Source organism: Bubalus bubalis, chromosome 7, assembly GCF_019923935.1.
Source record: "Bubalus bubalis isolate 160015118507 breed Murrah chromosome 7, NDDB_SH_1, whole genome shotgun sequence".
Lineage (NCBI taxonomy): Eukaryota > Metazoa > Chordata > Mammalia > Artiodactyla > Bovidae > Bubalus > Bubalus bubalis.
The window spans coordinates 45,178,136-45,202,989 of record NC_059163.1 but is presented as its reverse complement, the minus strand read 5'-3'; the positions used below and the strand labels follow the sequence as shown (position 1 = coordinate 45,202,989).

General features: G+C 39.2%; 1 protein-coding gene and 1 pseudogene across 3 annotated transcripts; one reads left to right on the top strand and one right to left on the bottom strand.

Moving 5' to 3' along the window:
* The first annotated feature begins 35 nt into the window (after positions 1–35).
* Positions 36–24,592, top strand: REST (RE1 silencing transcription factor). Of its 3 annotated transcripts, XM_044945854.2 has the most exons (5): positions 36–173; positions 1,083–1,198; positions 6,302–7,205; positions 12,396–12,479; positions 18,960–24,592. In XM_044945854.2, exons 3-5 carry the CDS (start codon positions 6,311–6,313, stop codon positions 20,975–20,977), a joined length of 2,997 nt encoding a protein of 998 aa, XP_044801789.2. In that variant the 5' UTR covers positions 36–173; positions 1,083–1,198; positions 6,302–6,310; the 3' UTR covers positions 20,978–24,592. The 3 variants fall into 3 exon arrangements, with proteins under 3 accessions (XP_044801789.2, XP_006058424.4, XP_006058423.4); XM_006058362.4 differs by lacking the exon at positions 1,083–1,198 and having other exon boundaries at positions 40–173; XM_006058361.4 differs by lacking the exon at positions 36–173 and having other exon boundaries at positions 516–1,198.
* Positions 4,373–5,427, bottom strand: LOC112586190 (annotated as a pseudogene).
* Positions 24,593–24,854: the final 262 nt, after the last annotated feature.

The window sequence follows — 24,854 nt, the reverse complement described above, 5'->3', positions numbered from 1 at the left end:
CAGCGGCCTGAACACTCTGTGCAGCCCCACTGGGTCTTCGCTGGCCTCGACGAGCCCAGCGTCCAACTTTTCCACCGTCACCCTCCCCTCCCCCGAAACTCCTGCAACAAAGAAAAGTAGTCCGTGAAGGAGCGGCGACGCGGGTCGTCGCCCCTCCTCGCCCAGAAAGGCCGGTAAGCGCGGCGCGATCTGAGACACGGTCGGGTGGGGGCGGCGGGCCGGCCGGGCGGTCGTGGCCGCGGAAAGGGGAGGGCGCGGAAGGACGCGGAGCGAGGCGCTGTCCAGGGCTGATTTGCAGATACTGTGGCTCGGGTGGCGGCGACCGCCGCGTCGGGCGGGGGCGGGGGCGGGCGGCCGGGCGGGATCGGGTTACATTGTCGCCGCCGGGGGGCTGGGCCGGGGGCGTCGGTGAGGGGCGGCGCGGCGCCAGGACCCCCTCCCCAGTCGAGGCCGAGTCGCCGCGTCCGCGCGGGCGCAGCCGCGGGGATGTCTTGTTCTGAGGCCAGGAGCGGAGCTGCTTGGGGCCCTAGTCCTGAAACTAACTTCCTCTAGTGCTCCTCCTGCTCCGAGTCCCGCCGCAGCCCCTCGCCTGCCGGCGGTCCTCGCGTCTTCCTCCCTCCCCGGCCTCTCCCTTTCGCCGGAAGGCGCCGTTGAGTGCGGCCGGGCGGGTTGAGTCAGCCCGGGATCCGGGCGGTTCCGCCAATGGGGCTGGACAGCGATTTCTGCGCTCTAGCCGCCAGGCCGCCGAGGCCCTGCGTGCGGGGTCGTCTGGCCGCCAGAGTCGGCGGGGCCGGGGCGGGAATCTCGCGGGGCGCCGTGGGGGAGTGAGCCTCAGACTTCCGGGGCGCAGGGGGCCCCCTCTGGCACTCGGGGCCCGGCGCCTCGGGAGGGCGCCCGCGGAGGCTCCCGGCCCCCTGCGGAGGGCGAGCCCTGGGCGGGCGAGGAGCGGGGACGACGACGACGCGGCAACTTTGCTTTCTCTTCCCGGACTGGGGCGCGCGGGCCGGGAGGGGGCAGCCTGGACTGGGAAGACTCGGTCTGGCCCAACGGCGCCCCGAGTTTGCCCGTTTCGCCGTCTTCAGTGGTGGGGAGCCCAGGAGACGCTTCGAGACGACTTGGTGTGTCGATGGTGCAGTGAGCGGGCCGAGGCGAGGGGAAGCGAGGGCGCCGGAGTTTGCAAAGAGTTGCTTTGTGTTTGGTACGTATTTTGAGAAAATGGCCGAATGCCTATTTCAGTCAGGAATGCCGCGGCCGAGGCCGGCGCTGGTGAAGGCAGCACGTAGGATCCGAGCGGCACGTTGGGCTTTCGGGCTGTGCGCGGACGGCCTTCCTGAGCAACGTGGAAATGCCTGTGGGGATGGTAGTTAGGGTTTGGGGAGAATTGGGAATTACGAGTCGCCTGGGCTGTTTCGTTAAGGCTTTGGACAGCCTTTGCTTTGTGTGATGGCATTTGATTCCGACTTTCTTTGGTACCTATGACTCAACGAGTTTGTTTATGCACTTGGGTGAAACGGATTACTGTTTGTATTTGGGGTTTAGCTTTTTTTTTTTTTTTTTTTAGTCTTTGCCATCTGTTTTGCTTTTTCTGATTTGTAAGAGAACACCTGATTCGTGAATAACACCTTTTAGATTGGAAACGAAAGTGTGAAGATGGTGTATGAAAACCCCAAGGTGATCTTGTAATGGCTCCGCTGTGCAAGTGGGCCAAGTCAAGCACAGTGCAAGAAAGTTGCTGATTGTGAAAATGAGTTGTCTTATTTTATATGGGAATTTGAAAGTTTCTTTACTTTGATTTGTGAAGTCTTTTTTTTTAATTTGTGAAGTCTTAAATACACCAAACATCTCTTCTCACAGGGGAAAAGGTGATTACTTACTTTTTGTTTGTTTGTTTTTACTTTGTAACAGGTCACATAATCAAAAAAGAAGTAGTACTTTTTCACAATATAGTTGATCCTTGAACAATACATGTTTGAATTGTGGGGGTCCACTTATACATGGATTTTTTTTTTTCCAAGGAATAAATTGTAAAGTTTTTGAGCTTTGCAGTATTTTGAAAAAATTAACAAACCAGCCGTGTAGCCTAGTAATATCAAAAAATTAGGGGAAAGATGTTATGAATATGTAAAATATATGTAAATACTAGTCTATTATTTACTACGGACAAATCTCATAGAAGGTTGAAATTTATCAAGACTTGGACTCAACCGCATAAGCCACTACACTAGTGTCATTCATCGAAAGGTAAATTGAGATTCATTATTAAATCATAATTGTGTAAAAGTAATTCTAGTACACACAGTACTAATGTAATAATTTTGTGGCCACCTCTTTTTAATTTTGTTGAGCTCGAGTGTTGCAAGTGTCTGCTGAAAATGCTAGGTGAGGCTAATCAGCCCTCTGTCCAGTAAATTGTGTTTTCAGTAAAAAGTCACCACTTGCAGTTCTAGCGTATTTTTCATCCTGTTTAGTGCAATACCATAACATCATGGACCCATACATAGTACCACTTGTGATACCGGAAGTGCTCCCCAGAAGCAAACTTGTTACAAGAAAAAGTTGAATTGCTTGATGTGTACTGGTGTAGATTGATGTCTGCACTTGAGGTTGCCCACCATCTCAAAATAAATGAATCCATACTAATTTTTTTAAATTAAAGAAAAAGGATATTCCAGACATCATTACTGCAGCTACACCAGCAGGCCTGAAAACCTTGCATGTTTTGGGAAATACCTTTTTATATCAAATTGAAAATTCACTTAAAAATTGTTCACTTATTTATTTTTGGCTGTGCTGGGTCTTTGATGCTGTGCGGGCTTTTCTCTAGTTGTAGTTGTCACTAAGTCGTGTCCTACTCTTTTGTGACCCTGTGGACTGTAGCCCGCCGGCTACATGAGATTTCCCAGGCAAGAATACTGGAGTGCTCTTTAAAGTAGTGTTGCTTTGAACAGTGCTCCTGGCCACCCAGAACCGCACAAATTCAACATTAATTATTCTGAAGTGGTCTACTTTCCCTAAGAAAGAATTGTCTCTAATTCTGCCTCTGGATCAGGGAGTCTTTAAGCTCATTAGACATGCATGATACTCTATGAAAAAGATGGGAAAGGTTGTCAGTCCTATGGGAGGAGAACCCTGATAGAACATCATGAAAGTCTGAAAGGATTACACCATTGAAGATGCTGTTTTTATAGGAAAAGCTGTGAAACCATCAAGCACCACATAGTAAATTCCTGTTAGAGAAAACTGTCCAGATGTTGTGCAAGACTTCACAGGATTTACAACAGAGCCAATCAAGGAAATTATGAACGAGATTCTGGATCTCACAGCAAAAAAAAAAAAAAAAGTAGGATGAAGAGTTTTAAGACAGGGGTCTTGGAGAAATTAAAATCAGAAGAATTAAGATAATTTGATGGAGATGAGTGCTTTTTTACAACATGAAGCATTCTATGATACAGTGAAACTAAAGCATACCGTGTAAGGATTGATACCATATAGGAACATTTTGGGAGAAATGAAAAAGGAAAAAAGTCAAACAAAATTTGGGATGCATTTCCATCAAGCTGCATGAGTCTGACTGTCCTGCCTTCTCCACTTCCTCCTCCACCTCTTTCACTCCTTAGCGAAACCAACCCTTCCTCCTCTCAGACTGCTCAATGTGAATGAAGACTAATAGGTTGAAAACCTTTGTGATGCTCCACTTCCACTTAATGAACAGTAAATAAACATCATGTTGTACAGTTAATAAACTTATCAGTTGTGTGTGTCTTGTGAAAAATCTAGTAACTTTATGGCAAGAGTCCTGAGATGTTACTGTGTCATCATCTTTATCACCTAAGTGCTCATTCCGTAGGACAGTGTGCAAGACTCGTATTGAAGTGGATAGCCTACCCTTACATTAATATAATGTGATTGATATTCAATATAAAATTAACTATCTGTTTTCCTGCTGTTTTTTTAACTGTGCTTTCAAAAAATTACACCACCACATAGTATGCCTTTCTCCTAGTTGGCAAAACTGTATCAGCCTGTTGTCACAGGTAAGTAGTTTTTTTTTTAATGTGACATTTCCAATACTGTGGAACCAATATGACTGTAGTAATGTATGCCATAACATTTTTATAAAGATTCATTCATCTGCACATGTGCTAGACTATCAGGATGCAATCATATTGATCACATTAAGTTATCATAAAGCAGTCATATTGTTGCTTCTTTGTTAGTGCATAAATGTTATATCCATAAATAAATATGAATTTCATACTGTCTTTTTATTTTTGATGTCTAGCATTAGTAATGTTTAACAACAACATTTTTAATTGTATAAGACAATATGGGTATCTTACATATGTGTGCATAAACTTATGATATCAGTAAATACAATTTCCCTTTTTTTGATGCTGGAAAATTTTTACTGTTTCTGTCATCTCACAAAACATCTTTTGTTGACATTCTGCAAGTGATAACATTCAATAATATCCCAAGAAAGTATCTTTTTATTTCTGTAATATTTGTTATTTCAAGGAGATTTTTTAGAGAAACTTGATGACTTTCTATCTGAGATATTACATCTTCCTGGTTTATGTGTTTTTCTCCCTCTTCAATAAAAGCAGTTAGAATTGAAGTGTCATTTGCTGTGATACCAGAATTTTTCAAGGCCTGTGAAATACTGTTATTTGGGGAAAGATTGAAAATAATTTCAGTAGGTAAAGTTCTTGTTTTCATTTTTCCCATTTTGGAGAGGTGAACGGCTTTGTTTGCTGCCACAAGTATCTGAAATGGATTGACAGTCACTGTTCAGTTCAGTTGCTCAGTTGTGTCCTACTCTTTGCGACCCCATGAATCGCAGCACACCAGGCCTCCCTGTCCATCACTAACTCTCGGAGTTTATCCAAACTCATGTCCATTGAGTCAGTGATGCCATCCAGCCATCTCATCCTCTGTCGTCCCCTTTTCCTCCTGCCCCCCAATCCCTCCCAGCATCAGGGTCTTTTCCAGTGAGTCAACTCTTCGCATGAGGTGGCCAAAGTATTGGAGTTTCAGCTTCAGCATCAGTCCTTCCAATGAACACCCAGGACTGATCTCCTTTAGGATGGACTGGTTGGCAGTCACTGTAGGGTTTATTAACTAGCCATCAGTGGCACCTTCGAGGGCCTTTTTTTCTCAAGTCTCAATTTTTTACATACGTAAATAACAGAAGGGTCATTCTGTATTTGGGGAAATAGGTTCTGCTGAGGTGTTAACTGCATTTCATAGATGAGCAGGATTCAGTACTCCCAGAACCTCAAGACTAGCTCCCTGTTCTTGCCAGCTCCTTTGTCACAATTTTGGTGAGTTCGGGCTTACCAGGATGATGTATAGCCACTAGACTGTTAGCCTACAAAGGCCGAGACTGAGCTGATCATTGCGGGGCTACATCCCAAGGCCTGGCCTTGGAAGGTGCTCCATAAATGAAGGTGCAGAGAGTCTCAAGTATCACCTGGAAGGTCACGATCATGGGTGTCAGGGTTGGGTCTCCTGTTCTTGCTCACCCCCGCCTGGCCTGGCCCTCCTTATGATTTTATTAACGTCTTCTTTTCTCTAGCTTACTATATTGTAATAATACAGTATGTAATATATATAACATACCAAGTATGTGTTAACTGTCATCAGTAGGCTTCTGTCAACATTAGGCCATTGGTAGTTAAGCTTTTGTGAAGTCAGAAGTTTCACTCCATTACACCAGGGAGTTAGTGCTCCTAGCCCCTTGTTGTTCAAGGGCCAATGGTAATTTATTCTTTTGAAGATAGTTGAGTTCATATGAGATTTAATTCTCGGAGCAATTATTACAGGCTTCTACTTTGCAGACCTTACTTTAATCTGTGCACAGTTGGCTTTTGGATTTTTTTCCCCTTTCTGATTTAGACCAGTAAACTGTTGAAGGGGGAGTTAAGAGGACAGCAGTTTACTATTCATGTATAAAATTTAAAATATAATTTTAAGTAGCTCTAAAAATGAAGGTTACTTAATTTTTCCACCAGAAAGTAAAAGTGCTTGAGGGAAGACATGCCATGTGTCAAACACTTGATAGAATTTCCTATAGGGGTCATAGAAATTTTTTTGATGACTGCAATAAAGAGAATTTGGAATTACAAAGCTATTTTAAAGACTTATTTTCAATAGTTAATGAAGCTTATTGGGTTTAAAGATTATATGGGGAAATGTATTTTTTTAAGTTACAAAGAATTACAGTGATGTTTTGTTTTAGACCAGTAAAAGTTGTGCTTAAATTGGAGCTTTTGTGTGTTTTGTTTTGTTTTGAATGCAGAGCACAGATATGGCCACCCAGGTAATGGGGCAGTCTTCCGGAGGAGGAGGGCTGTTCACCGGCAGTGGCACCATGGGCATGGCCTTGCCAAACGACATGTATGACTTGCCTGATCTCTCTCGAGCTGAACTGGCTGCGCCTCAGCTCATCATGTTGGCAAACGTGGCCTTAACTGGGGAAGTAAATGGCGGCTGCTGTGATTACCTGGTTGGCGAAGAAAGACAGATGGCAGAATTGATGCCTGTTGGGGATAGCAACTTCTCAGATAGTGATGGAGAAGGACTTGAGGAGTCTCCTGAGGTGAAAGGTGAACCCAGTGGGCTGGAGAACATGGAACTGGAAAGTTTGGAACTCAATGTTGTGCAGCCACGGCCTGTGTTTGAGGTAGCAGCTGCCTCAGAAACGTACAGCTCAAATAAAGACGTTCCTCAGGAAACACCCGTAGCAGAGGACAAGTGCAAGAACTTGAAGAGCAAACCCTTCCGCTGTAAACCATGCCAGTATGAAGCAGAATCTGAAGAGCAGTTTGTGCATCACATCCGAGTTCATAGCGCCAAGAAATTTTTTGTGGAGGAAAGTGCCGAGAAGCAAGCAAAAGCCAGGGAATCCGGCTCTTCTACTGGGGAAGAGGGCGATTTCTCCAAGGGCCCCATCCGCTGTGACCGCTGTGGCTACAATACCAATCGCTATGATCACTATACTGCTCACCTGAAACATCACACCCGAGCCGGGGACAATGAGCGAGTCTACAAGTGTATCATATGCACGTACACCACAGTGAGTGAATATCACTGGAGGAAACACCTGAGAAACCATTTTCCAAGGAAAGTTTACACATGTGGAAAATGCAACTATTTCTCAGACAGAAAAAACAATTATGTTCAGCATGTTCGAACTCATACAGGTAAGAGTACCTTTCTCATTTATTAAGTGTACTGTACCCCCCAAAATGGAAAATGTGAAAAATTTCAAACATCTCAGAAGTAAAGAGAATGCCTCACTGCACCCACAGGTACCCATCACCTATATGTGACAGTTAAAATCATTATTTTATCACATTTGGCAATCATACCTCATATATCAACTCGTATGTCAAATAACAGCTTTATTGAGATATACTCCACTTCGACACAGTTCATCCATTTACTGTTAAAATGCATTGGCTTTAGTATGTTCACAGAACTATGCAGCCAACACCACAATCAATTTCAGCACATCTTCACCTCAAAAGGAAGCCCTTCTCAGTGGTTGCTGGCATTTCTCCCCTACACCCCTTAATCACTTTTAAATTGACTTTCAAATCTGTGTAATTAAGGGGTCTTATTTTTTTTAAGCATTGTTTGTAACTATTGATAATTGCATTACATTTTCTTGGTGTGAATTGGTACCTTTGAGGACTGATTACTGGTCTGAACAACATAGATAAGGTAATCTAGTGCTCTGCTCCTCCCGTCAGTAGAGAAAAGGGCTGTGGAACGCTGTTCTCATCAGATCGCATTTGCAGTAGTTGTCACTCTGTAGGACTGAACCCCGTGCTAAAAGTGAGTCCTAGTGAGGAGAGGAATTGATGTTGAAGTGGTAGGCATAAACAAGAAAGCTTGCAGATAAAATTCCATTACAAGAAACACATTTGCAGCAAGATTTCTAAGCTCCAACAGATGGCTTCTGTGTTATTTAAAATCTGGTCAAGTAAAATACTTTGCAGTCTCCTTGGAATCTGTTTTAACCTGTAATTAATTGTCTCCAGGCTTTAAAACCATCTTGTTTCAAAAATTAAAAAGTACAAACATTTCAAAATTACATGGCATAGGAAAGGAGAATTTCTTGGGAATCCTACACCATTAATCACTTAACTGTTTTAATTAAACAAACTATTAGACTAAACTAACCTCACCAACAGTATCATAAAACAAGTTCCAGATACCAAATATACTTCTGCCATAAATACTTCATGTTCTTTTAATAATTTTGTGAAACCTTGGGGCCTAATTTAGGATTGGCCTTAATCTGTAGAGCTTTCAGGTAGTAACTGACATATGGTAAAATGCATGAGTTTTACATGTACACATTTATGAATTTTTTTAAAAAGGTATTATTGGCAATGGTGAATATTTACAAATCTGTACTCATAACCAGGCTTCCCAGGTGGTGCTAGTGATAAAGAACCCACTTGCCGGCACAGGAGACATAAGAGACCCAGGTTCGATCCCTGGGTTGGGAAGATCCTCTGGAGGAGGGCATGGTAACCCACTCCAGCATTCTTGCCTGGAGAATCCTATGGACAGAGGAGCCTGGCGGGCTAGAGTCAGACTCGACTGAAGTGATTTAGCACTTAACCTAACCACCATACAAGTCATCATAAAGAATATTACCAGTGTCTTTGTTGTACTGAATTTTGATTTTATTAGTGTCAGTTATATTTTAACACTTTCAAAATTGTTGAGTCACTTAAAAATTTCCCCCAAATCTAAAAATGTTTTCAATGATAAATCAAAGTTAGCTGATTTAAGAACATAAAAAATGAGAAAGATGCAGAGATCTGGAAAAATTTTACTTTTAGTATAAATTTCCAATTTTTTGTGTGAATTTTTTGAAACTTAAAAAAAATTATTTATTTAATTTATTTCAGGCTGCATTGGGTTCTCCTTGCTGTGCTAGAGCTTTAGGGGCTACTCTCTAGTTGCAGATTTCTCATTGTAGTGGTTTCTCTGCTGGCAGAGCATGGGCTCTTGGCTCATGGGCTTCAGTAGTTGTGGTACGGGGGCTTAATTGCCTCGTGGTATGTGGGATCTTCCAGACCAGGGATCAGACCTGTCCCCTGCATTGACTGACAGGTGGCTTCTTAACCACTGGACCACCAGAGGAGTTCAAACCTTTTTTGTTACAGTGGTTTTTTGTCATTTAATTATAGTCTAGGTGCCTACTTTTTTTAATGTTTTGAAATTTTATTTTCATTGAGTTATAATTAGCATACAGTATTAGTTTGAGGTATACAACATAGTGATTTAACATTGTTGCATGTCATGAAATGGTGACTAATTTTAATGGCTGTATTTTATATACTTCATCATCTATTGAATAACTTTCCCTCACCTTAAGGTAAGGTTGATATTTCCACAATAATATCATGACTTCCATAGGTACACATATCTCATTTTGCATTTTTAGTGTTAAATTTAGCGTGTCTTAATACTTTTAAAAAGCTTCCTTCCCCACCACATCCCATTATGTTTATTTGTGGTGTTTAAAAAAAAATTTTCAAAATAATTTGTTGGTGTATAAATAGAAGGATACTGTTTTGATTATGTAAATTCTGAGAGTACCTCTGGTTTTAAATGCATGCATGAAAATTGTATTTATGGAAAAATTAATTTAGTGCTAATGAGCAGAAATATAGAAATGATCCACAGGAATCACTTGTTTCTTACTTCTCACTTAGGGAACCTTTTCAGGTTCACTTAGTGGGTCTCTTAAGTTCCTTTACTGAGTGCTAAGGGTTAGGTGCTTTTACTTTGCTAATCTTCAGAAAAATTTGCTGAGGAAGCAGGGTGTTTATTTACCAAAGGCCTGAAGTGATGTTCCCAGGGTCACATGCAGCTAAGATTTAAAGTTCTGAATCTCTTTTTATAGGTAATTATCATGGTAAGCGGCTGAGGGTTTTTATTTGAATCTTCACTCAAAAGATTTTTCACTTTGTGGGTTTGATATTTAGCCAGTTCACAGTTTCTCCTTTTTTAAAAATTAATTTTTATTGAAGTACACAAATTCTACTTGAAAAGATTATATTTTTGCCTTATGTATGCCTGAAAAATTACTAGCATTTCTAGAGTATTTGTGTCTGGTTTGATGAGTTACACAGATGGAAGCAATCTATTTGTTATGAAGAATTTTAAAAGTAAATTATCCTTAGTTGATCCTTCATGTAAATCTGAAAGGGTATTAAATTTTTCTTCCGTTCACTTTTTTTGGTAACAGCTTTACTAATATACAATTGATAAACCATACAAATCACTGTGGATTGAACTATTCTGAGTATTTAATATAAATGGAATCGTGTGATCTTTGGTAGCTACCTTCTTTCACTTAGTATATTTTCAAGGTTTATTCATGTCATATGTACAGTACTTGTTTTCCTTTTATTGCCAAATAATACTCTGTTGTATGGATAAGTAATATTTTATTCATCCATTCATCAGTTAATGAATATTTGGGTTATTTCCAAGTTTTGGCTATTATGAATATGGATATGTTTTTGTGTAGATGGAATATTTTTATTTCTCTTGGTTAAGTATACACCTAGGAATGAAATCACTAGACCATAGGTAATTATGTGTAATCATTTGAGTAACTGACAAATTGTTTTCCAAAGTGGCTGCACTGTTTTACAGTCCCACCCATACTGTACTGAAGTTCTGAATTCTCCACAAATAATTCTCCTAACAAATATATTTTAACATCTGTTATTTTGATTGTAGCCATCCTTTGGGTGTGATGTCTTCATGTCTGTGGTTTTTATCTGAATTTTTCTAATGGCTGATGATATTGTGCATCTTTTCATGTTTTTATTGGCCATTTATATGTTTTCTTTATAGAAATATATCCAACATTTTTTAAGCTGTCTTAAAATTCTTCCATGTCAAAGTATGCATTTTGTTGCTATGATGTATTTACAACTAATCTATAGCTACTGGCTAATAACAACTGAATAGTTATTAAAAATACATGTAACACTCATCAGTGCTTTCTATTTTTTTGTACTCATCTTTTCCTTATCCCATTTTTTTAGACACATCTATTACTGTAACTTACAAAATAATAACTGATGTTTATTGAGGGCTTTGTGTGTTAGGCAGTGCATTAAATGCTCTGCATATATTTTCTTGATTTAAATTGTGGCTCAGAGGTTAAAACGTCGGCCTCCAATGCGGGAGACCTGGGTTCGATCCCTGGGTTGGGAAGATCCCCTGGAGAAGGAAATGGCAACCCACTCCAGTATTCTTGCCTGGAGAATCCCATGGACGGAGGAAGCCTGGTAGGCCAGAGTCCACAGGGTCGCAAAGAGTCGGACACGACTGAGCGACTTCACTTTCCCTTTCAAAGATACTTTTACAGAAAAAGAATCTTCTCCAGAGTCATAATTATTATCTTGTGGCCAAAGAACAGGTGAAAACAAATTATCAAGCCTCTTTTTTTTTTTTTTTTTAATGTAATGTTCCATTGTGTCCTGAGAGACAGCTGCTTTTATTTTTATTTATTTTTTAATTTTTCTGGCTGCACCCCATGGCATGTAGGATCTTTGTTCCCCATCCAGGGATCCAAACCATGCCCTCTGCATTGGAGGTGCAGAGTCCTAACCACTCGACTGCCAGGGAAGTCCCTATCAAGCTTTTTAAAAGATACATGTTTTGTGGTTGACAATGTGTGTCCAAAAAATACATATTTCCTGCCTTTGAGTCTTTTAATTCTTTAGTAAATTACTGTCCTGTCATCTTCCGTTACTCTCAGTCCCTGTCGCGTAATGATTATAATTTGCTTTAACACTGACCTATTTTATAAAAGTTCTGGCTACCACTTGAAAATTTTAGCTTGAAACAATAGCTTACTCACTCAAAAATGTTATTGCTTAAAGCTAACAATTTCAAATAATAGTTTTATCATTTATAAAGACCAAAAAAAATTACCCAAGTCATAGCATCAGAAAATTTGGGTAGATTTTTAAAAGAATATCATTGAAATATAGTTGATTTACAATGTAGTGGATTTTTTTAAGGATAATTCTATTTTTAAAATGTTGCTGATAACCTGATCCAAGATAGTTTTTCAGTTCTTAATATTTAATGTAATAACATGTAGCATTACTGTGAAAATTAAAAGGGCTGTGAGAATTCAGAAAGCCAATGATACTTTTTATTAGCAAAGCTGATATAATGTAGTTATGTGTATTTTAAATGATCTTTCTAATACATGATAAAAATTGATCATTTTGCCAGGAACAGGAGAAAAAAATCCTCAATACTGCATGATGTGTATATGGTTGAGAATGGTATTTGCATTATTTTATCATATTTGAACACTAATCATTATATTTTTGTAGGTGAACGTCCGTATAAATGTGAACTTTGTCCTTACTCAAGTTCTCAGAAGACTCATTTAACCAGACATATGCGTACTCATTCAGGTTGGTAAGAAATGGGAACTTTAAAAAAAATTTTTTTTTATTGTAGTGCTTTACAATGTTGTGTTAGTTTCCACTGTATGGCAAAGTGAATCAGTTATACAGTATACATATCCACTCTTTTTAGACGTCTTTCCCATCTAGGTCACCACAGATCATTGAATAGAGTTCCTTGTGCTATAAACAGTAGGTTCTCATTAGTTATCTGTTTTCTCATAGTAATTCATATATATATGTCAGTCCCAATCTTCCATCTATTGTTTTTAGTAAACTGCCATTATAAGAAAATTCTTCTAGACTTGGAACTGGATCCTAAATGTTTATTTATAGCATAATTCTGAAATTAGAAGTAAAAATTAGTGGTCTGCTAGGGTAGAGCTGTATTAAATGGAGATTCCTAACCAAGGAGTCCATAGGTGGAATGTCTAAAACTGAATGTAGATGTATGTGTGTACTTTGTCCAGGCGGAGGGTCCTTCAGTTCAGTTCAGTTGCTCAGTCGTGTCCGACTCTTTGCGACCCCATGAATTGCAGCACGCCAGGCCTCCCTGTCCATCACCAACTCCCGGAGTTCACTCAGACTCACGTCCATCGAGTCAGTGATGCCATCCAGCCATATCATCCTCTGTCATCCCCTTCTCCTCCTGCCCCCAATCCCTCCCAGCATCAGAGTCTTTTCCAGTGAGTCAACTCTTCGCATGAGGTCAAAAGTTAAGTTCCATGATGTAATAAAAGTTGAACATAGACCAAGGCTGGTTAATCCTTTTTGAACTGCCTCTGCTTTCTCATACTCCGACCCAGCTGCCCTTGCCTCCTTTAGCCTCCAACAGAGCATAACACCAAGTTTCATACTGTGTGGTTACCAGGTTCCAGGGATTCCTTCTTATAGCTGCTCAGTTTCTGAAATTTGGATTTGTTCTCTGGGAGTTGACAGGGCTTCTAGGGCTGATTTATAAAGAGCCAAACTTTAAAGAATGGTAGATAACCAGGATTCCAATTTATTAACTTATAATAGATAAAATATAGGACTATAGCAAGTTGAAGATTTATATCCCTTCCAGTGACTGAAATTATCAAGAGTACCAACCAGAATTGGTCCCCATTATTTAAAACGTAGATAGATGGCAAAGTTAGGTCAATATTAGCATAGTGGTCTTGAGTGGATAATTCGTTTTAGTCACACTGACCCTTGGTGAACAAGCACATCTGATCAGCATATTCTTCTAAATTTAGAATATATAGCCCCGTGGGGGAATTCTGCTAAAATTTTCCTGTGTACCAAAGTATATATAGACCCAACTCCCTTACCTTAGGATAATAGTTTGTGGTGTCTAATTGGATAGCCACTATCCATATGTGGCTACTGAGCTTGTGAAATGTGGCTGGTTTGAATTGAGCTGCATACCTGAGTTTAAACAGTATGAAGAAAATTATATAAAATAATATTTTAAAAATATTGATTACATTTTGGCATGATGCTGAATATAGTGGGTTAAGTAAGTAAAATTATTGTTACTTGGTTTTTTGGGGGTTTTTTTGTTTTGTTTTTAGCCTTTGTAATGTGACTGCTAGACAACTTAAAGTTACCTCTGTTGCTTGCATTTTATTTCTGTTGGGTATTTCTAAGTCAGTGATTAAGACTCGATTACAGTATGAATTCCAATTTGAGCAGCTGTGAGGGATCACAGCATGTTTACTGGCCCTTCTTGACCTTACATGCTTGTCAAGTTTTATACTTTGAATGTTCCTTCTCAATCTTCTTAACTATTGAGTTGAGTCACTTAACCAGAAACCTGTTTTTAGTATTACTTTTGGGTGCTTCGTGGTTTCAGTTTCTGCGGGTAACATGTATGCTTTGTTGAGGGTAGGCCATCATATCCTACTAATATTTGTGCTGTAGCCTTTAAATAAAAGAGTTTTTCATGACTTAGATCATTTCCATTTTCATAACTGTCTTGTCTTTGCAACCCTGTAGACTGCAGCCCACCAGGCCCCTCCATCCATGGAATTCTCCAGGCAAGAAAACTGGAGTGGGTTGCCATTTCCTTCTCCACTTATGATAATAAGTTCTGTTATTGTCCCCATTAAAGCCTTGAAGGAATACAACCATTTTTTCTGTGGAATGTCCTCTCTTCTGGATTTGTCTTAGCTTTCTCATGGTATCTTTAGTTTTTCCTCTTTCCCTGTGCCTTGTATAACATGTACACTGGTAATTAAGTCTAAATGCTTGAATTGTGTCTCACTTGAAATATCTGGTTGACCTTATATTAGTGTCACTGGATCAGAATGACAACACACTTGTATGTTTTTCATTGAATCAGTAATACTCTTGTCACTGTATAAATCTGTATCTCTGTTTTACACCAAACCATAATGATTTCCTGAATGATTTTGCATTGATTACTATTATCTTTTGCTATATTTTAAAGTTGATTTTTACTAGTTGCCATTGTAATATAGCAAATATTTTTAAAGTGTTAATAATGAGTAGCGGTTACTATTTATTGTATGCATGCTGGGTGCTGAAAAATTGAAACTTGTTATCTCAAATCTTAGTACCTCTAGAATACTTAAATCCCAGTTTATAGATTAGGACACTGGTTTTGAGAAGATAAATGTTTTATCTAAGGTTAATTTGTCATTCCTCCAATTTAGAAGAGCTAGGGTTTGGCTTCAGATTTTCACACCCTCAGTTTTAGTCATCAGCAGTGTTTACAGAATATTATGGCTCAGCAAATGGCTCAAGAAGCTACAGAATAATGAAATTAGAAACACAAAGTATGGAGATAGCAAAGCCACCGTCTTTTATTGGATGCCAATAATTTGTGAGTCACTAACAGGAAACAAACATGGCTAGTTTGTTTTGTGTATGAGTGTGCTGAATTATTTCCAGTGGATCCTATATTGCAAATCATTGAGGCTAAATGTGGTCAAATTGGGAAGGTAGCCTTCCTAACTGGGTTGCATGGAGTGAACATCTTGGGTGCTTTCTTTGTGGTCTGGAGTCTGATCTTTACAGGTCAGCTTGGGCATTCACTTCCCTGTTCATCTTTTAGGGAAGAAAAGTGTGTGCTTAGATTAATTTCTGGAAGAGATTAGGCTCCGTTGAGTTGGTACATTTTAGCTAAAATGACAGATTAGTTAATGAAACAAAACCACATTGGTTATTTCCTTGGAGTACTTCCATTCAGGTAGGTCTTCTGAGGCCAAAGTCAGAAGGGATCAGAGTAATGGTGTGGTGAAATATATAGACACACTAACCTAATCAGCTGTTATTCTGTGTTTTATTTGTGTTTACAAGTGATGGTTTTGAAGCATCCTTACTTAAATAGTTTAGAGATCCTGATACATTCAATTTATGTTTGCCACTATATTTTTGTATGTATCACCCTGGATAGTTCCCCCATTCTCCTAGCATAGGAGTTCATTTAAAAATTTTTTAAACAGTATTTTATTAAGTCTAATTTACACACATGAAAATGCACACATCTTAGGTTTACAGGTCAGTGACTTTATATATGTTTTCTCTTATTTGACTGCCATCTAGGTGAAGACACCAAATGTTTCTACTACCCTTAGAAAAGTTCCCTCTTTATTCTTTCCAATCAGTACTCCCCTATTTCCCCTCAACTGATAACTCTGATTTGTTAATTTTTTTTTACTTCTGTAAAATGTTTTTGAGATTCATTCCCTGCTGCATTACCAGAACTTTTTGTTTATTGCTGAGTAGTATGCCCCTGCTGCTGCTGCTAAGGCGCTTCAGTCGTGTCCGACTCTGTGTGACCCCATAGACGGCAGCCCACCAGGCTCCCCCATCCCTGGGATTCTCCAGGCAAGAACACTGGAGTGGGTTGCCATTTCCCTCTCCAATGCATGAAAGTGAAAAGTGAAAGTGAAGTCGCTCAGTCGTGTCCGACCCACAGCAACCCCATGGACTGCAGCCTTCCAGGCTCCTCCATCCATGGGATTTTCCAGGCAAGAGTACTGGAGTGAGGTGCCATTGCCTTCTCCAGTATGCCCCTATTACTGTTTAATTAGAAATTCCCTTTATACTCTTCCTGGGCTCTTTTTGATAAGAATGTGCCTTATATCTATACTTTATTTAGGAAGAATAAAATAGACATATGACACATTCATAAAAGTAAAATTAAAAATGAGTAAATATTCCTAGAACTGGAAAAGGGAATTAAGTTAAAACTGTTGGTACAGGGCAAAAGAATGTTCATTCAGCTAGGTATTAATAAACTGAACTTGATGAATTGATTTTTCAATACAATAAAGATTTAATGACAATAAAGCAAAAATGGGGGTGGAGTGATGGAAGCAGTTAAATGATGTCATCATAGTTGTAAACAGAATCCTAGGAACTCCCATTCCCTGACTGTTTCACACATGGAGGCTTACACCTTACTTGATGCAGGCTGTGTAAATACCCTCATTCATTAGGGTTTATAAAATGACATATGTTTATTTATGGCTCTGCTGGGTCTTCATTGCTGTTCAGGCTTTTCTCAAGTTGCAGTGAGCTGGGGCTTCTCTTGGGGTGCTCACTGTTGTCGTGTCTCTTGTTGGGGAGCACAGGTTCTCGTGTGCACAAGCTTCAGTAGTTGTGGCACATAGGCTCAGTAGTTGAGCCTCTCGGGCCCTAGAGCACAGGCTCAGTAGTTGTGGCACACAGGCTTAGTTGCTTCTCAACATGTGGAATCTTCCTGGATCAGGGATCAAACCTGTGTCTCCTGCATTGGCAGGCAGATTCTTTACCACTGAGCCACCATGGAAATCCATAAAATGACATTTTCATTATAATTCTTTTATAAGCTCAGATATTTTCCTAAAGGGATCAACTCCATTCATCAACTCTTTGTATACTCAAAGGCAGAATTTATACAGTAAGGCACATGAAATCTTCCCTTTTGTTTAGCCATTCTATAACTTAGACCAGTTTATTCCAAAAGTCATGAATTATAGGCAATGTGTTTTGACTGTTTGGCCATCTGTCCTATACTAAGTGCTCGAAATGGATTGGATTATTTATAGCTTACAACACTTAAGAGTACTTTACAAATGAGGAAATTGAGCCTTAGAGAGTTTTCAGTACCTTGCTGAAGACCTCACGGTAAGTTGCAGAGCCCCATATTTGATCCCCCCACATATTCTTATTGTAGAATAAGTTCTTAACAGTTATGTCACATTTCTTTTCCCCATTCTGTGTCTATATATGTTAAGTAGATGTTTGTCTCCATTTAAGTCATTTAATGGAAAGGACAAGATAGGACCAAGTAGAGAGTAATGCATCATGTTTTAGAAATCTGTTGGTAGACTAATATGTGGTCACTGACAATGGGAACATAGTCGTAAACTGCGTTTTCAGTCTGCCATACCTGAACAAGTTTTTGTGATCTGTCGTCACACATCTTTTTAATCAGGTAAAGCTTAGCATCTATGTGGTTTTATTAATATCTGAATAGTTTTGCTTTATGAAAAAAGATTTGGTGTGAATTTGAGAATGTTCGAGAGATGAATTTTCATAAATGTCAATTTCCATTTTTCTGCTATGCATTCCATTGGACCAGTGGGGTTTGGATACCGTTTGGTAATATTTGCTAGACTGTGATCTAGATGGGTATGTATTCAGGTAGAATGAGTTAAATCTTATGCCTTTAATTTGGGGGTGGGTGGGAGGCTTCTGGTCTTGTATGTGCCTGTGGTTATGACTTCTTGTTCTTATTTAATATGCCATATCTATTTGTATGCCCCTTTTCATTTACCTAGTTCCTTTGCCCAGTCTAGAAGAAGGTGGGAGAAAATTAAGAAAAGATGTTGTTTGTTAAACTTTTTCTGTAGAATAGCAGCTCTGGCACTGGAAAAGTTTGACTCAGCTCTTGCCATAAAGGACAAAGGATTAAATCGAAACAAAACATGTTTTGCTCCCTGAGGCCAAGGCATTGTTTTAAAACTTTCACATGGAAGGTCTGGGAGTGTGGCAGAGAGTGTAAAATACTTGAAATTCCAAGGTTGTGTACTATTCCATTATATGTTTAACTAAAGATAAAAACTTTATAATTACCTTATCTCTTTGAGTGCCCTTGTCCTAGAATTAACATTAAGAACCTAAGCCCCAAGGGGTAGCCAAAAAAAAAAAAAAAAGCCCAGATTAGTTTGCCAGTAATTGTTGTGTACTTCTTGATGTATCTGTGTTCTTTACTAGTGACTAAGAGTGTTAGTTAATGAATTTTTGAAAGATGATTGAGATAATTATTCTTCCATTTGGTATGAGAATCAAAGGATAGAGCAAAGATATACAAATAAATATGGTAAATATAAATTGCATGATAAAGTCTTCATGAAATAGTTTTGGTGGTTTTATTTTATTTATCTATATCTATGTCTATATCTATCTCCACTTGTTGATGAGCATATTTGAATAAACCTTGAATTCATTTCTTAATGTGTGCCTTCTGTAACATCTCTTGTCTACCTTCAGGTGAGAAGCCATTTAAGTGTGACCAGTGCAGTTATGTGGCCTCTAATCAACATGAAGTAACCCGCCACGCAAGACAGGTTCACAATGGGCCTAAACCTCTTAACTGCCCACACTGTGACTACAAAACAGCAGACAGAAGTAACTTCAAAAAACACGTGGAGCTCCATGTTAATCCACGGCAGTTCAACTGCCCTGTATGTGACTATGCAGCTTCCAAGAAGTGTAATCTGCAGTATCATTTCAAATCTAAGCATCCTACTTGTCCTAATAAAACCATGGATGTCTCAAAGGTGAAACTAAAGAAAACCAAGAAGCGAGAGGCTGACTTGCCTGATAACAAACTCACCAGTGAGAAAACAGAAACAGAGCAGACCAAAGGAAAGGGGGATGTGACTGGGAAGAAAAACGAGAGGTCTGTAAAAGCGGAGAAGAAAGATAATGTTTCAAAGGAGAAAAAGCCTTGTAGTAATGCCTCAAGCCAAGTGACCACCAGAACGCGCAAATCGGCCATGGAAGCTAAAGAAGTGGATGTGTCCCCGGGAAACAATTCAGAAAAAAGCTGCAAAAGCAAGAAAAGCAAAAGGAAGGTGGAAGCTGAAGCCCATTCCTTACAACAGCCTGTTAATGATGAGGAACCTGTGACAAAAAAGAAAAGGAAGGCAGAAAGCAAATCCAAAAATAGTCAGGAAGTGTCAAAGGGTGACAGCAAAGTAGAGGAGAATAAAAAGCAAAACATTTGCGTGAAAAACAGTACAAAGAAGAAAACTGTGAGAAGTAAATCATGTAAGAAAAGCAGCCAGCCTGCTCAGAGGCGGCCCACTCAGATGGAGTCTGCTCAGGTGGGGTGTGTTCAGACGGAGCCGCGGCCGCCTCCTTCTCCTCCGCCTCCCGCTCCCGTGGGGTGTGGTGAGGTCGAGGTTGTCCAGAAGGGGCCTGTTCCCATGGAGCCATCTCCTGCCATGGAGCCTGTTCAGGTGACCCCTGTTCAGATGGAGCCTTCTCCTCCTCTTCCTCCTCCTCCCCCAGAGCCTGCTCAGGTGGGATCTGTTCAGGTAGAGCCTCCTCCCTCGCCTCTCCCTTTGGGGGCTGCTGAGATCGAGGTTGTTCAGAAGGGGCCTGTTGAGACAGAGCCTCCTCCTCCCATGGAGCCGATCCCCAGAAGGTCTCCTCGAAAAGATAATAGAAAGGAAAAGTCCAGCATGCTGAGTGAAATGGCACGGAAGGAGCAGGTCCTTATTGAGGTTGGCTTAGTGCCTGTTAAAGACAAGCAGCTTCTAAAAGAAAGTGCCGGTGCACAGGATCTCTTCCCACCATCACCACCCCTGCCAAAGGAAAGCTTAAAGGGGGAAGAATCGAAAGACCAAAATTTGTTCCCTGCAGGCGAAGGAAATAAAGAAGCCCCTCTTGAAAAAGTGGAAGCAGAAGAGGCAGATAAGAGTCTGGCTGGTGTTGCTGCTGTTATCAAGGAATCTGCCAACACTTCATCCTCTGAAGAAAACTTGAATATGCCAGAGGGTGAAACTTCAGAGGATAAACATCAAGCTGAAGCTATGCTCTGTGAAATGGAGATGGACACTGATGAGAAGAAAGCAGAGAATTTCCCCAGCAGAGACTTGGCAGTTGAAGAACCAGTTTCACCACCACTTCCTGCTCTACCGCTAGAAAAACATGAAGCCGTGTCCACAACTGCTGTGGCCTCACCTCCTGTCACTGTGGCAGTAAATGAGTCTCAGGAAATGGATGAAGACGAAGGCATCCACAGTCATGATGGAAGTGACCTAAGTGACAACACGTCAGAGGACAGTGATGATTCTGGATTGAACGGTGCTCGGCCAGTTCCACAAGAGACCAGTGGGAAAGATGGAAAGGATGCCTTGGCTGTCAAAGTGGCCGAGGGAGATTTCGTTTGTATCTTCTGTGATCGTTCTTTTCGAAAGGAAAAGGATTACAGCAAACACCTCAATCGCCATTTGGTTAATGTATACTTCCTTGAAAAGGCAGCTCAAGGGCAGGAGTAATGAAACTCTGGTCAAGGCTTCAGTTCTTAGTGTATAAGGTCTCTGACATTTTATATGCATTTGGAGTAGTAGACAGCCTTTTGTTTTTAAAATCAATTACTGTCCAATCTTGATTTTTAAGTGGCACTCTTTTTCTTGGACTCCGTGTACCTACTGATGTACACATTTTAGCAAATCCAAGGGAGTTAGTATACTAAACCAGCGGTCATCTAAACCTGTTAGCTTTTTAAAAATGTTTTTATCTTTTGCCTTTAACTGAACCAAGGATGCCAAGGTGGTATTAGAGCATTCTATCAATTTGTTCAGCAATAACTTGTCAGTTTTTTCCTCATGTCTGTCTTCCTTTTCACTTTAGTTTATTCTTCATTCCTTGTTTAGCCCTATAAAAATTGGCTTACTTAAATAGCAAATTACTTGAAGAATTTGCCTGCTTTATTTGAAGTTAGCACTTTAAAATTGTGTTAAAGATGAGAAAATACATTGAATTTGAAGAGAAATTCTGCCAACAGTAGATGTTCTATCAGTTCAGGTATTTACTTCCTGATTTTTGATCAATAGGTATTTCTTATTTGTGTATATGTTAATTGTCATAAAAAAAAAAAACACTGATTTTGGTGTGTTTTTTTGTTTTGGTGCTTTAATGGCTTAAGATTGCACTTTTTAAATCTATGCAGTTACATTTTTTCCCCTAGAACTAGCATTTGTGTTGAACAGTAACACTTTATACATATATGGCATTTTATTTTTTCCTCTTTGGAGGGATGCTTTTATTCTTGTTTGCAAAGGGCAGGCTTTTTTTTTTTTTTTCCCCCTTTGCTGCAATTGTCTTGCAGAATATTATTGTGTGCAAATTTCTGAGCAAATGAAATATGTAGGTTCAATTCATATATATGCCAGAGTCTGCATTTCAAATGTTATTTATTTTAAGTGGATGTAGTGAAATCATAGCTCTCAGTTTGAACTTTACAATAAATAAACCACTAGGTCTATATTGAATGGATATTTATCTCAAGTATCAACCATAAGTAAACTTTTGACGTGTCTTAGTACGTCTACTTCCTAAAAGTGCAGTGTTAAATCGTATCTTAGAGGAAAACCTCATTCGTAGATGGTTGTTGTTTATGTCTACTCCGCTGAATAAAGGGCTGTAATTTTTATTTGGAAACTGCAAATCTGGAACTAGGAGGGATAATTACTCCTTCAAGTTACACACAATATGAGTTTGTGAGATTCCAAAGCCATAGCAGTTATACAGAAAATCTAGGATGAGAAAAGTAGTATGGTAGACCAGCTGCTACTTCCTGTGAATACAGTAGAAAAGGCTGGTGAAACTGAAGTTCAGTCCAGATTTTTAAAAATCACACTTTCTCAGGGATCTCCACCAACTAGTGGATGTCCTGGCTGTTCCTGTGACTGCCTTTTTCTATAGGTGAGGCCTCAAATGAGTTGTAGCTATTCTGGTGTTCCTATGAGGGTACTTTGTATGGAAGAGTATATACTCCCAAACTTTGTTGGTAGATTCTTTGGCCAGTCACTGAAGAGTATGAAAGAATCCAGCAAAGGATTTTTCTTATTGATAGCAGTTACTCATTGTAGTCCAGTAAAGTATGATCCCGATAGGGAGCCTTGAATAATTTCAACCCTCCCATATTCTTTTCTGAAATTACCACTTTATATTTCATTTATTTTCTTTTGTCTGATGATGTCTGAGAAAGGTTTCAGAGTTCAGCAATGCAACGTGAAAGATTAGGAAAGTATTGAAGTATTGGTGGGAAACTTGATAAAAAAATCATAAATTAAAGTTTGATAAAAGACATATGAACTTGGAATTGACTGGGAGGCCAAAGATATAAAGAAGCAGAAGACTCTCTCAAGACATGAGTAAGTTGTGTGTTACTAGTGTGTGTTTTGTATGCATGATGGGGATTTGTAAATGATGTTGAATTCTAAGCTCCGACAATCATTGTCAACGAAAGATCAAGCTGCAAATATTTATGTTTTAAAACTTAAATTATAAGGCTAGTTAAACCTTTCTGACAACTATTTTTAATGTTCATGGGTACATTTTGTATGTTACCTTTAACAGTATATGTGAAAAAATTCATGTCAAGTACAAATTGCCAACTGGGAATCAGTTTGGGAAAGAGGTTTTGTGGATTCTTTGATACTTCAAAAAAAAATTTGACTTCTGGGGAATTTGGTTAATTTTCTTATCTAGATTTTAAGGCTAGAATGCCAAAAGTGAACATATGAAGGAAATTAAAACCCTTTATTAAAGTGATCTGTGAAAACATTGTTACTGGAAATTGAGTGGACTTGAGGCCTTTCTTCCAGAAAACAAGGACTTGATTGTCAGGCCTATATTAGGTTCTGAAACTTAATGCCATGTATTTGTACTTATTAAAAATTGTTTCAATGAAAAGTGTATTAGTAATAAGAACTTCTGGTCTAGTTGGAAGTTCTTCCATTTAAAAAATGTGATATTTACGTGGAACTGTTTTGAGTCTTTTTGTTTTCTCAGTTTCCCCTCCACTGGATAGGATTGAAGCTAGAATTTTCCCTTTTAATAAAGGAATGAAAGGTGAACATGTTATTTGTAAGTTGATATTTAGTCCTAGAGCAAAAGTTGAAAGACTAGAATATGTTATAAACCTAATCCTAGGTAGCCTTATAAAAATATCTCTTTTAACTGTCTTCTGAACCTATATTCACATTGGTTTTTAAGATATATTAAGTTATATATTTTTTCTCTTTCCAGAGCTGCTTCTGTGGGGCTACCCCCCTCTTTTTTTTTTTTTTTTTTAATTGAGTTGGCATTCACAAAGGGCTGCATTTTTTGAAAGATTTCTTACAACTATGGCTGGGTATTTTACTCTAGTCTCCCAAGAAGGGCCATTATAACTTTATTGTGACTTTCGAAGTGACTTCTGAAGTGACTTCTGAAGTCAGTTGGTCTTTAACTTTGGGGACTATTTTGCATGTAAGTGCTAATTCAGATTTAAGCTTGAGTCATCGCATATCATCCCATGAATATTGACAATGGACAGAATACCTTTCCTGTAGTTTCAGTTCTAGACTGAAAAGCTTGGGAAGAAACTTCATTTTCTTTTTTGCACAAATCAGAAAAATAGCTACTGTGCAGAGTTTCCTTGTTGACCTCAGCAGGTGAACTGGACTTCTAGTTTTAAATCAGACTAGATTGGATGGCTTTTATATTTTCACATGTATACATAGACTCTCCCCATTTTCATCAACATCCATTAGTTATTGAACTTTATGAACTGGCATTGAGACATTACAACAATGTTTTGTTGCACCAACCTTATTAATTTTTACAGTGCAATACATGTTATTTTTCAGAGACAAACCAAAGTTTAATTTCTCAAGGTTCATGCTGTTTACTTCAGCAGCATTTGATGGAAGATCTTTTATATGCATTTGTAATAGATAAAAAATAAACCAGACTGCAAATCCTTTTTCTTTCTTTTTTAAAGCAAACCATGTACCAAGTTTTTTGGTTCAAATTGTGTAGGATAAGTTAAATTGCATTCTATTAACAAATATGTGTATTTCTGTAAGTATAGTTATGTTGAAATAAAGTTTTAAAACATTTTATGGCTTTGTTTATTATTGGTATATCAGGTAAGTCAAATTTATTTGGCTGAAATTATAAGTGTATTAATAATTTTCAAAATCTTTTACCCAAGGTAACAATAACTCATGGTAAGTAGAAAGATTGTGGCAGACATTGTCCTTTGGGCTAACAATCCCAGTGGGTAGTACTTTCAAGCCTTTCTTTCTATAATTTGTTTTCTGGGAGGTGGAGCTGAAGGTCAGGGAGAAAAAAACTTGCAGACGATGTATAGGAGGTTTTCCA

Bases quoted from the DNA above. Each gene is read 5' to 3' on its own strand.
- REST (XM_044945854.2), top strand. From the start codon at position 6,311: ATGGCCACCCAGGTAATGGGGCAGTCTTCCGGAGGAGGAGGGCTGTTC. The intron at 7,206-12,395 runs GTAAGAGTACCT...ATATTTTTGTAG, and splicing joins GCATGTTCGAACTCATACAG to GTGAACGTCCGTATAAATGT. The intron at 12,480-18,959 runs GTTGGTAAGAAA...GTCTACCTTCAG, and splicing joins ACATATGCGTACTCATTCAG to GTGAGAAGCCATTTAAGTGT.